The 12816-nt window shown below is 35.7% G+C and overlaps 4 protein-coding genes across 7 annotated transcripts in view; 2 read left to right on the forward strand and 2 right to left on the reverse strand.

Moving 5' to 3' along the window:
• Positions 1–12816, reverse strand: part of LOC100179081 (integrator complex subunit 4) — a gene marked incomplete in the record, with an annotated part of 34082 nt that overhangs the window by 15431 nt on the left and 5835 nt on the right. Inside the window, 3 exon segments of the mRNA XM_018814546.2 lie at positions 768–889; positions 1378–1505; positions 1572–1728. Of these exon segments, the coding sequence (XP_018670091.1) occupies positions 768–889; positions 1378–1505; positions 1572–1643 (322 nt within the window).
• On the forward strand, positions 2388–5121 carry LOC100181511 (S-phase kinase-associated protein 1). Its single transcript, XM_002127656.4, has 4 exons — positions 2388–2683; positions 3442–3585; positions 4137–4277; positions 4778–5121. The coding sequence occupies exons 1-4, from the start codon at positions 2516–2518 to the stop codon at positions 4811–4813; spliced, it is 489 nt and encodes a 162-aa protein (XP_002127692.1). The 5' UTR covers positions 2388–2515; the 3' UTR covers positions 4814–5121.
• On the reverse strand, positions 5893–11509 carry LOC100183878. Of its 4 annotated transcripts, none has more exons than XM_026837153.1 (7): positions 11375–11509; positions 9563–9879; positions 8452–8600; positions 7938–8049; positions 7322–7443; positions 7144–7242; positions 5893–6558 (listed from the first exon to the last, which is right to left on the reverse strand). In XM_026837153.1, exons 1-7 carry the CDS (start codon positions 11409–11411, stop codon positions 6294–6296), a joined length of 1101 nt encoding a protein of 366 aa, XP_026692954.1. In that variant the 5' UTR covers positions 11412–11509; the 3' UTR covers positions 5893–6293. The 4 variants fall into 4 exon arrangements, with proteins under 4 accessions (XP_026692954.1, XP_026692953.1, XP_026692955.1 ...); XM_026837152.1 differs by lacking the exon at positions 11375–11509 and adding an exon at positions 10468–10573; XM_026837154.1 differs by lacking the exon at positions 11375–11509 and adding an exon at positions 10439–10542.
• Positions 12692–12816, forward strand: part of LOC100186250 — a 1429-nt gene continuing 1304 nt past the window's right edge. The window contains exon 1 of the mRNA XM_026837155.1: positions 12692–12791. The gene's annotated coding sequence lies outside the window, so the exon portion shown is untranslated. The remainder of the gene's footprint in view (positions 12792–12816) is intronic.

Consider the following 12816-nt stretch of genomic DNA (forward strand, 5'->3'; position numbering starts at 1 on the left):
TAAGATTAGTTGTTCACGAGCCTTCAGTAGTTTAGTATGTAGGTGGTACGAGAAGTCGAGAACGTTGCATGAACCTAAAAGTGTAAAGCGAGTAAATAAAGTTTGGGAACCACTGCTTTATATGCAGATAAACCGCGATTATGTGATTTTTTTAGGTGAAGTGCTAATATAAGAGTGAGGAGCGACGCTATTAGTAAATTGGAACCAGCAGAGATTGTAATATAATATTTCAAAGTACTGCCCGGTCGAGATTGGATGAAAGCCAAAAAATATCGTTTGTTGGCACCGCACGAGAACCAGAGTTTCATTACGTCACTTTTCACGAGAATAAATTCACATTGCTTCGCTTGTTAGGTGTGGAATGTATGCTACCGCATGCGTCTTCCTTTATTTCCTACGCCGGCGCAGAGCGTAAAAATGCTGTCATGACAGCAAAACAGCCCCCCTGGTTGCGCCCCTGCCCACAAAGTAACATACATGGTAACTCGTAAGCTGGCACCAGGTGTTAAACCCGTGTTATAACGACTGTCGTTTTCCGGCCACACAAGGATAAAGTAAGTTACATTCAATTGATTTACGTGTATCCGGTGTATGAAAATGCCCAGATTTAAAGTAAACAATATGGTCATTTTCCTATTCTTGCTATATTTTAAGGATAGGTCTATATGAGCAAATCAATCACAAAATATTGTACTATATTATACCTTCAGTATCTAGCAGTTCCAATACATCCTGAATGGCTTTGATCGGATAAAATCCCAAAGTACAACATAGTTTCCCAATCAACCAAGCTATTTTAGTGCGAACAGCAGTGTCTGTTTCAACATGAAACTGATTGAACAAAATTTCTAAACACGGCTGGACGTGTTCGGCAGGAATTGGAAGTTTTCTAATAAAAAATAAACCGCTGTTATCGAAGGTGCTGATTTCTTTCGATAAACAAAAACTTGCAATGGTGAAAATTAATATTTTCTAACAACAATTTTGATAATAATTTTGATTTTTGCACTTCCGTTGCTGCGTGTAACATACTGGTAAACTGTAAAAATAAATTAATGCCATGTACTGATGTACATAGGCGTCTAACATGGGTATGATTGAATGCCATGGAATCAATGATGTTAGCCTTTGTGAAGCATCTAGGTGCACATATTAACATATTTATTAGAGATATTGCACCAATTAAAGGTAACAACTTAGGCTTATGGGATAAAGACCCTAGTTTTCCAAAAATTATGCACTTATTGTCATGTATATAACATTCATCAGCAAACACTACAGAAAAGAAGTTGAAGCAGTTGTGTTTATATTTCCAAGTTGGACAACTACCTATTTGCACAACTTTCCTGTCATAAATTATGTTCAAATCACACATACTTGGAAAGTTTGAGCAACTTCTGCAAAACATTTGCCGAGCTCTGTCCATCCAGTTGTAACTCGAGATCCTCAAATCTTGATGAACTTTGACCAACTTTTGGTAGTTTTGTGATCTTTAATCGTTTTACCTAAAAATTACAAAAGTACAATATATAAATAAACTGTGAAGGTTTTAAGTAAATAAATATTAAAACCTGTGGCTTTGGTGATTCTTGTATTACATGGCTAAATTCTTCATAAGCTCTTTTCTTCAAATGAACAGCCATTTTTATAGCTAAAGAACAAAGTTTTGACCCGGCTATTTAATGCACTAATACCTAATGTTAACCACTCTTGTGACAGTTCTTACTGCTCAAACAAAAAATAAAAGTAGTAGTGTGTAAAACAATTATAACGCTTGCTTCATGTTATGAATTTAACTTTATTGCCTGATTACTAGCATTCCCAGAAGTGTAATTTTCAGCCGATAAACTGTTATACATTTAAGTATCATAAACTGATGGACTGATACGAGTATTAACATAGTATGTAATTGGAAATGTATTTTAAAAATATAGAAAATTTCTTGTACATACATCAAGTTTGCATATAAAACTGATGTCAAAATTATTTAAAATTGTTTTAAACTTTGATACAAAAATGTGTAGATTTGTAATGTACAATACTACAATGTTTACACTATGGACATTAAAAATGTAGTTTTAATTTTTTTTGTGTAATATTGCACCACAATCTGTCATGTCATGACCAAATTTATAACAGAGACAAAGCGTATGACCAGTGACCACCCTGCTGCAGTCAAACACGTGACGGATTTTTACGCGTTATGTTTTTAACGTCCATCAAACGTACAAAATACGAATGAAAAGTATGAATATTACTTATAAATAATTTACTAGTAGTTGTATTACAACATTTAAAGCAGAGAAAAGGGGCGCATCTTAAAAACTGACCCTACATCGTTGCTAACCATGTTGGATTTCGTCTCATCTGTTTTATCTCAAATCGTCGTCGTTCTTTTTTGTTTATTTTTACCGAAATGTCGTTGGAAGGATTGTGATTAACCTTTTGGTCGCTCATACCTAACCTTACATTTATTTTACTAGATATTATATACTAACCTACGTTAATAGACAAAATGCCAACCATTAAATTACAAAGTCATGACGGTGAGACGTTCGCAGTGGACGTAGAGATTGCCAAACAGTCGATCACCATAAAGACAATGTTAGAAGACCTGGGCGTGGATGAAGACGACGAAGAGGGAGTTCCATTGCCCAATGTTAATGCTGCTATTCTGAAAAAGGTACAACCAATTCATTTAAAAGTAGTTAATTTACTTTGTATGTTTATATCTAAATCCTTTACCAGTAATATCATGCTAAATTGCTGATGTGTAAGGATTGCTTTGTAGTACTTTTACTGTTATGTATGCACAGACGACGCAAGCTAATTTTTATTGCTACACTTATGTTTCTTAATATGCTTTAATTCTGTAATTAGCTTATTTGCAATTTTAACATTTATTAACTTTTACCCAAGTTGCACATTGTAGGATTTGTTTTTATATTTTTATAAAATAAACGCACTATTGGCCATAACTCTTGTATTCATATTTTGGAGAAATTGTTTGTTTGGTTTTTGTATTGTTTACTTTTTTTAAACAATATGTTGTTTGGTACATATTGGTGTTATTCCCCTTTATCAGGTATTATTGCCGCCATTTCTTATGGGCGTTGGATACGCTGTTTCATGCGCATATTATCACTGACAAGTTTGACAACCCATTTTTCCCACTAAACTGAAACACTGTCTTGGCCCAAATAACAAGAAAACTTAGATTGTAGTAATATTGGTTTTCTCAGAGAACCTGCTACTAAGTGTCGTACCCAGACAGAAGTAAAGAGGGGAGCACAGCTATTTATTTTATAAAAATTGTTACCATTTTTGGTATCCAAAAATGGGTGACTGGTCCCCCTAAACCCCCTTCTAGGTGAGCCACTGCTGTTTCTACTTTGTTTCCAAATTATACTTTTCTGATTTCCTATGATATAATTGACACAGGTGATCCAGTGGTGCACGCAGCACAAGGATGATCCTCCTCCACCTGAAGATGATGAGAACAAAGAGAAGAGGACTGATGATATTCCAGTGTGGGATCAAGAGTTTCTTAAAGTAGATCAAGGCACTCTCTTTGAGTTGATTTTGGTAATGCAACTCAAATAGGCTTATCTATATGATAATGAAAACTACATTATACTTAGTTTAAAGACTTACTATAATATTTTACAAATCCTTGGGCCTTAGTTAGGGTTAATCTGTGATTTCAGGAATAAGAAGTCACTAGGTTTAAAAAAATAGGTCTGAAGGTGTTAGATACCTTTTTAATTTAATTTTTAAACAGAATATTAAAGACATCTCTTTTTGCTTGTCAGTATTACTATTATAATAAAAAATTACTAGCTATATCTAGGTGACTATGAGTAAAAAGATAGGCATTAAAACGCACAGTGCTTTGTTATATACGGTAGGTATTGGTTTTAAATTTGTTACCATACTCACTTTATTCAACAGACAGATAAATTTTCATAAAAATTATCATTTGTTACCCCACAATAATATAATTAATCAATAGTACCTTTCTCTTGGTTGAAAAGAAAACTATACATAAAAACATAACCTATACAATGCAGATACCAGATACCAACATTCACTTATCTCATTTTGCTTTCTTAGCAACAATATTACCTTTATTTCAGGCTGCAAACTATCTTGATATAAAAGGGCTGCTTGATGTTACTTGTAAAACAGTGGCAAATATGATCAAAGGCAAAACACCAGATGAGATCCGGAAGACTTTCAATATTAAAAATGATTTTACAGAGGATGAAGAAGCTCAGGTGAGAGCTGTAATTTATCAGAAACTGTTTATTTAATAATATCCAATGACCAGTGGCACAGCCAGAAGATGGATTTCTGAGGTCGGGGCCCCATTTAAATAAATATAAAAATGCTTTCAAAAATAGAATTAAAAGTAAAACGAATGGTTTTAAGCATATTTAGCATGGTTGAAGGGGCATTTTTCATTGTGCCAATTTTCAAGCTTTAAAAGGTGTTAAAGGTATGTCTTTGGAATAAAAAAGGTTTGGTCTTTAAAGCAAACTTTCTGCATTCCACTTTACCTGTGACTCTGTAAGGCAAATATTAGTTTTCATTCTGATATAATAACTTAATTTGTCTCTTCGATTATGGTAGCAAAGATTTGTTTATGCACTTACAAAAATAAAATATGTAATTTATGATGCTGAAACCTTGCAACTAAGCATATGTCTTTTCACACACATTTTATATTCCTCTGTTTGATTTTTTTAAGTTTAATCTTTGTTCATTTCTTATGCAGGTGAAAAAGGAAAACCAGTGGTGTGAGGAGAAATAGTTGTCTAAACTGTGTTCCCATAGAAATAGCAAATATACGACTGCTTTATAAGTTAACTGTGAACATTTACCCTGCTCCTGCAGTTCCCCAAACGATTGCAAGCTTGTACCGGCAATTTCTCTGCGCTGGTGCACATAAAAATTACCTTGTACATAACACAGTGTATTTTGACAAGTCAATTTAATATCCTACAATTACCGCATGTTTTAAAGTCTGCCTGTTCCTGATTCTGATGTAGTATTTCTATATCTATCTAGTGTTGCGTTCAACCTGTTTCTTAATACAATAGCTTTTGTTTTAATATTGTATAGCAATTGAGTCAATTCTCACATACCATGTTCAATATTTAACATATTTATTCTCAGCCTGTATTCGTCACTACGTCATAACACCTATGTTTCATATGCCTCGTAAAAGCCCACGTGTTTTTTACCGGTTAAAACTGAACGGTTAACAGTTAAACAAAAAATGATAAAATTCCAGCCCTACTTGTGGGTAAATATTTTTCCGATTTTTTTTCTCTCTGTACTCGAATTTGACAACCATAAGCGACCAACACACCTACGATAGTAGCATCGTGGAACTCGTGACCTGGAGGAGCGCGTCCACCCACTGTACCACGTCGCCTATGTGAGAGTTGACGTATCTTTCTTAAGGTTTGTTTTAATATCTTTAAGACATAGGAGAAATTACTGTTTTTGTTCTGTTTAAAGTTGGAAAACTGTGTCCCGATTCGACGTCGGTGTTTAAAAGCACCAGTTACTAGGCAAAGGGGTTTGCTATGACTTTGTAAGTAATTTGTGGCCTGTTGCAGTGTTTACAGAACCGCAAAATCTAGAGGACAGATTAATGCGATTTACCCAAAATATATGCAGTAAAAATTACTTCAAGCAATTTTGGCGTGAGTAAACATTATAAAATGGACGCTGGTATAAAATAAGAATGTATTTCTGTCTAAGGGTCCATCTCTTGTATGCCTATACACCGAAACCCAATCGCGGAATTTATACGCAATCCCTATGAATTTTTCTTCATACTAAATAGAAAATAGCTGTTGAGTAGTGGGCTACGAATTTCATGTTCTGCAATTGAACAACAGCGCGTTGCTAATGTATTTGTACATGACAAAGTTTTCCAGTATTCTGATTTCTTAAAACATTGTTGCATTCGTTCTGTGTTTAAAAATATACACGAGTTCTACAAACGATTAGTTGTAAATGATAATTTTGCTATAAAGCGCATGTACTTTCAATGTAGAAGTAAGAGTGTGGGGGAAGATGTGGCACCTTTTCATTCTATTTTTTTGTCCGATTTGGTAGTAAACAAGAAACATTCAAAGAATTATAAAACCGTGTTCATGCGACTACCATATAGGCCTACTGTTGTTTATTGTATAAAACATGATTAGGACATCTAGGCATCATGTGCTAAAGGTGTCCCGTCTTCCCCCACCCCACCATATTTATAATCGATAACTCAGTCAATGTGCCGAGTCTTCGGAAACTAAAGGACTGCTCGCTTGGGATGAACTCGTCTCTGTTTCATTATTTTCTTCTAAGTTAACGCTTTGTTCATCCAACAGATCCACACGATCGTTATCAACACCACTATTCGTGACGTCATACACAGTTACGTCATTGCTGTTCTCGAGGCTGAAAAGGCATTGAAAAAAGGTTCCTCGTTTGCTACTGCCAGTCTTCTCTACTGGTGTGTTCGGTTCGACAGATAGTTGCTTCTCCTCTTCGCTGTAAAGCAATAACCGCACGACGCGTTATGTGCGAACAAGTTATTATGTAAAAACGATTGTATGTCGGCGCCATGGCATAGTGGTTAGGGCGCCTGCCTGTAACCCAGAGGTAATTGGTTCGAGGCTCGGGTCACCATTGTGAGCGTATGTTTCCTTGGGCAAGACACTTAACGGCAGTTGCTCCAACCCAGTGGTCACTAATAGGTTGTCCAAATTATCAGCCAAACATAAAAAAAAAATGAAAAAATTTCAAAAAAATAATCACCCCCAAAGTAACGTACATGATAACTCGTAAGCTGGCACGAGATGTATCAAGACCCGTGTTATAACGACTGTCGTTTTCCCGCCACGCAAGGATAAAGTAAGTTACATTTATTCACTCAACACATAGTAGAATGTGGAAAGATGGGACACTTTTTCATTCTATTTTCTCGAATATTCAAAGAATTATACAACCGTTTCCTCACGACTTACAACATAGACCGTTGGTAATTGTTTAAAACCCGATTAGGATATTTATATATATTATGAGCTAAAGGTGTCCCGCCTTCCCAACCCTATTATAAGTAACGCTATAACTTACGATTCGGTGTCAGAACGTTGGTCTGTCACCTCGCGACCCAAAGTTGCCAAACTCTCGATTGGAACTAGATTAAACGAAGGATGATGGTGAGCAGCAATTCTGTTAACAGAAAATTAAAACTAAATCATCTAATCAACATAAGGGATCCACATGCACCCTGCTATGCAAAATTTTAAACCTGAAGCTGTCTTCATGTACACTGCGTTGTCTTCGGAAATCCCAGAAACATTTCTTTGGTTTAGCTTTAATGGGTGAGTTTATGTATTCGGAAGGTTTCGCCTCATCTGTGTCTTCAGTTTGCTATGAAAAAAGAAAGAGAAAAGGAAAATATTAAAGTGCATGTTTCAAAACTGGATGTATAGAGACAATAATTGTTGACGATGATCGGACGGGTTGTTTTATGTGAGTCCAGACAGCACTTATTAATATACCACATATGCTGCGAATCGCTGCTTTTATGTACATTTATGATCTACTCGGATTCTGAATACCCCATATACAAAACTTGTCACAAATTATATAACACTAAAATAGATCGTTTGTACAGTAGGTAGGGGAAGAAGGGGCCCATTTAGCACATATTATCTAAATAGTCTGATCGTGTTTTAAGAATAAACAATTGTCTATGGAAGTCGTGAGGTTATAATTTTATAATTCTTTGGTTGTGGTTTGTTTACCACCAAATGGCACAAGAAAATAAAATGAAAAAGGTGTTCCATCTCCCAGTTACTATATTGCCAGTCTGAGAGTAATTAATTCTGAAAAAAAAAAACGAAAATCCATAGCCTTTTTACTTTGTCTATGAGTCCAGCCCTTTGAGGAGAACCGTAATAATCTTTGTTTAACTGATCCTGGTACTTCTGGTTTAACATTGGGCATCTTTCGATTTCTTTAGCTCGTTGATACCTGTGAATAAAACCGATGTATATATAGCAACACGTTCAACCATAGTTGGTACGGGTTTTGTATATTGGTTGATCGATCTTGCAAATTAATGTAAAAAAGATATCTATGAGTGCATTTGATTCCAATATAACTTGCATATGAATGAATGAATAAATGTAACTTACTTTATCTTCGCGTGTCCGGAAAACAACAGTCGTTAAACACAGGTGTTCTGTTTTATACACCTCGTGCCAGCTTACGAGTTACCATGTAGGTTTTTTTTATTGAGGAGGTTTTTTTGTAAGCAGGTACAACTCGTTAGCAGGCACGGGGTGTCTGAAACAAAACACCCGTGTTTATAACGACTGCTGTTCCCCCATTTGATGATATATAAGTTGCGTTTATTCAAATAAATACACTTACCTCTTCCAAAATTGGTACGCAAGAGGAGTCCCAATTAACACAAAAAGAGTTCCAACTCCAAGAAAAATGAATCCTACTATTTTTAACTCCTTTGCATACGAAGCAGTAAAGATTGCCTCGTAGTCTTTTGGGGCCGTGTGGTTTACATTCTAAAAATAAACAATGCAGTTGCGGATATTAATGGTCAATTATTTATTCTCCAGCGGTGGAGCTAGTTACCACGCGTGTACTTTAAGATATGTGCTCACGGCTTCATACACCTTGTTCTATAACCGCTTATATTATTTGCCAACTGTACAACTTTGTTGGCAAAAGTTTTTGTTGTCACTGTTTGGCCATATATAGGGATTAATGAGCAACCCATTAGTAGCCATTGGATTGTTAACTAAAACCACTGTAAAACGAATCTCATGTACATACACCCGCAAATGTATAGACAAAATGACACCCTGTAGCTTTAACCATATAGTTATAAGGTGAATGTTGTAACGAAAACCAAAACAAACACATTTAGGTCTGTTTATCAATTGTTGTTGAAAATGTTAGTATTTTAGTTTTTGGAGGTATTTGTTTACATAAAATTCTGCCAACGAACAAAACATGAATCAGAAGCGACGAATCATTCTGCACATTGTGATTCGTCAGGAAACGCTCTGTCCATCACCAATTTGAAATCCATTATACATATTCCGTATTGCGACTTTGACCAGGAACGCCCATACACCAATAATCGCCACAATGTTCGTTACATTAAAATATTAAATAAAAACTACCTAAAACTCGTTACGAAATATATGTGTTATTGCAATTACACAAACTATACAAATAAAGCCGTTTGGGTTACCATAGGTAGTAATATGTAGTAGGGTGAGGGAAGATGGGACACCTTTAGCACATAACATCCAAATATCCTGATCGTGTTTTTAACAATTAACAACGGTTTGTGGGAGTCGTGAGGATACGGTTTTATAAATCTTTGAATATTCTTTGTTTACTACCAAATTAAACGAGTAAATAGAAATGTACAGGTGTCCCATCTTCTTCACCCTACTATATGTTATACAGGCAACAATACAACAGAAAATAGGATAGGCCCACACATATAGTCTACCTTCGTTGAACTTGTATAACTGCTCTCTTCAGACGACCGTTGATGCGTGACCTTTCCCTCCCAACTATTGGAGTGCTTATGATTCTTCATGGCCACACTTTCGTGTATAAAAAACGCCCCACCTCCGATGACCAGAAGCAACCCACACGTGATCATGTACGCGAATGTCCTCAAGTAACCTTTCAACCTTGACCTCGCATGACCTGTCATGAGGTAGGTGCTGTCTTCAAATCTTGGGTCAAACTTGCAGAAGTGACTTTTCAGATCTCTCCGCTTAGTAACAAGCTGTGAACCGTACTCTGTTCTCTTTGCATCAACTACAAAATAGAAGAATATATTACTGATGTCAAAAAAATGAAACTTTTATCTTAATTCGAGCCTTGTAATGTAATATTCACTGAGCAATTGCTTAAACACTGAATAGTATTCCCGCATTGGTTAAGTGTCCAACGTTTTAACCCTACGTTTAAGTACAGGTCTGGTAAACAGTTTCTATAGTCAGAACCTGCACCGTTGTTTGGGAAGTCGTTCTCGTTGCAGAATATCGCGCGTAAGTGTTATACAGCACAGAATGCAACATGCGTTAAAACGTCCGTAAATTAACTGCTGTCAAACCGAGCACCTAAACAACAGGACAAACATTAAAGCGACGTTGCATACACGATTGCTCCGGTAACTTTTAATTCAACTACATTTCTCCCTAACCTATTATCAGGGATTCAAATCTAACTTTGATTATATCTTTCTGAATTCGTTTCTTTTATATTTATTAAATTTGCAACGTATACCTTCTTTTGTTAATAAAAATTGCTATGCTGCTTGCCCTATCTTAATACCATAACAGCTATAATATCATCAGCTCTACTATACACTTACAAGCTAATCACGCCAGTTGTCTCGGATACCTTTTGAATGGTATATCGTTCTAACACCCATTGTTACATTCTTCCGCTGCGCCACGGATAGACTGGCGTTTGTTCCTGTGCCGAATATCATATAGTGTATGACGTCACAGGCGACGAATCATAGCGGAATTGACACTTACGATGCGGGTTTGCCGTTTTGCAAATGCTGTTTGTTTGTTTGTTTATATGATGAATTGGGCCAGGCGCAAGAAGTGACGTCATTATACCCTCTATGACGCAACTGGGCCGCACAATCATAATTGTTTGTTACTGAAAGAAAGTAGTTTCATCGAAACTCATATCATATAGTACTGTTTCTTTAAGTATGGACACGCGCAGAGTATTAAGCCGGTTAAATTCGTCGAAATTAAATTTATACCTACCATAATATAAATCCGTATAAAGTGTACGTGACCATTTTCATATTGTATTTCATAAAGCATATAATGTACATTACTAATCCTATATTTTTAAAAAGAAAACAAAACCATCAACTTGATCATCTGGTTTTAGTAAAGGCTAATTACATTAATACTCATTTTCCGTTAAAAGGTTAATTTTGTAGGTATATATAGTACGATGGGAGAAGATGGGACACCATATTATCCCGTTTTTTTTGTCCCATTTGGTAGTAAACAAAGAACATTTAAAGATTTATAAAACCCTAGTTTAATGTTGTATTATTAAACTATGATAAAACCACATTCCCACGACTCTCATAAACCGTTGTTATATCAGAATATTTGAATATTATGTACTAAAGCTGTCCCGTCTTCTCCCACCTACTATATACAGAGGTGACGGGCAATATTTTACAAGCCATAAATCAACAGTTTTAATAGGCAATGTAACAAGGTTTCTTCTATTTAATTATTTGTTAGGCCATTGCTTTAAAACACTCATATACCTGATTTGTTAATGCCATCTTTGTTTTTTATGCTCATGACTTTTCCTTTGTTCAGTTTTCCAGCGCTATTACTACAATCTAGTAATTTCTTCAGCAGTTGCCAGGCATCCTACTTCGACGTATGATGATTAGCGTATACGTTACTTTATCCGCCGATACATGTTGTGTCCATCATGGGGCGTCCCAATTAATGAAACAGAACCAAGTGTCTTAATCAATAAGCGGATTCATACGTAACACATGCCAGATTGTTTGGAATTAGAAGGGATTGTGACGTGACAGTTTTGTGAACTTTCCGCTGGGAGTTCATTTCGGTTTGTTACTGCGTTCGAAGACATTTTCCGCATAATACACGAGCGTTCTAAAATATATTTCCATTTATTTTTAACAAGGTTAAATTTACGGTTCCATATGACGTCACAAAGCTGTTTTGTTGTGTTTTGTTTTTAATTTTAAAATCTATCAAGAACAGACGCTGTTTTACAGAATGAGTTTTAAGTATTTATTGTACAAAGTTTGGCTTAAACTGCAGCATTATGCGTTATTTGTGTTGTATTTTGTGCTGGGAAAGTGTGGTTTCTTGTCAGTTGCTTTGACCGACTTTTTCCATGAGATCAACTCTACGTATGTTGGTTTAAGGTTAGTATTATAACTGCGGCAACATTTTGAAAAATCTTTATAGATATACGTCCTTAAGTTAAATAAACAGACACTTTTAGTTTGAAAAGTATTTTTATGATAGGTAGGATACTATTTATATGTATTCCTTTTTTTGTTTTATATACAAACCAGTTTAAAATACTTAGATTTGGTTATATCTCTAGTAGGCCGTGGTTTATTCTATACAGAAAATCACATCATAAGCACGACTTAGATTTATAGTTAACTATACCTATATACCCTCCTAAATAGTTTATACCTTTATTTTATATTATGAACAGACTCTATTTAACTCACATTAGAAAGGTGAATTGTCTAAGATAAACACTTTAACGTTTGTAGCTTTTTGATCCATAGTCGATAGTAAACAGTAAACAGATGAATTACTACTGTCATTGCAGACCTTCTGAAATTTTGTATTCTCGTGACATTATATCGCCAATTGTTGATGAAAGTGAAGTTTTTAAGGTAGTTGTATGCAAGAAGCAAACTTAATATAATGTTTTAATATTTCTTACTTGCCGGTTTAGGAAACTATCTTAGAAGTGTTTCGAGACGCCTTGCAGCGGCTTGTATCGCCAGAGTACCTCGGCCGCAAGGTGGTGGTAGTGAAGCGCGCTGACAACAGAGGGCCATATTATGACCTGTAACTTGGAATAACCCAAGAAAATGTCCGGGTTGGTGGGTGGTGGAAGGACATGGCTATGTATGGGTATTGAGAGCTCTGGAAGATTTTGGTGTTGTTAAGACGGTGAAGGTATATGGGGTGATATAGTAGGGTG

Source organism: Ciona intestinalis, chromosome 12 (assembly GCF_000224145.3).
Source record: "Ciona intestinalis chromosome 12, KH, whole genome shotgun sequence".
NCBI lineage: Eukaryota > Metazoa > Chordata > Ascidiacea > Phlebobranchia > Cionidae > Ciona > Ciona intestinalis.

Excerpts from the sequence above, each read along its gene's own strand:
- LOC100181511 (XM_002127656.4), top strand. The coding sequence starts at position 2,516 with ATGCCAACCATTAAATTACAAAGTCATGACGGTGAGACGTTCGCAGTG. Across the intron at positions 2,684-3,441 it reads ATGCTGCTATTCTGAAAAAG|GTGATCCAGTGGTGCACGCA; the intron begins GTACAACCAATT and ends TAATTGACACAG. Across the intron at positions 3,586-4,136 it reads CTCTCTTTGAGTTGATTTTG|GCTGCAAACTATCTTGATAT; the intron begins GTAATGCAACTC and ends CCTTTATTTCAG.
- LOC100183878 (XM_026837152.1), bottom strand. The coding sequence starts at position 10,558 with ATGATATTCGGCACAGGAACAAACGCCAGTCTATCCGTGGCGCAGCGG. Across the intron at positions 7,243-7,321 it reads GTACATGAAGACAGCTTCAG|AATTGCTGCTCACCATCATC; the intron begins GTTTAAAATTTT and ends TTCTGTTAACAG. Across the intron at positions 6,559-7,143 it reads CAACGTTCTGACACCGAATC|CGAAGAGGAGAAGCAACTAT; the intron begins GTAAGTTATAGC and ends ATTGCTTTACAG.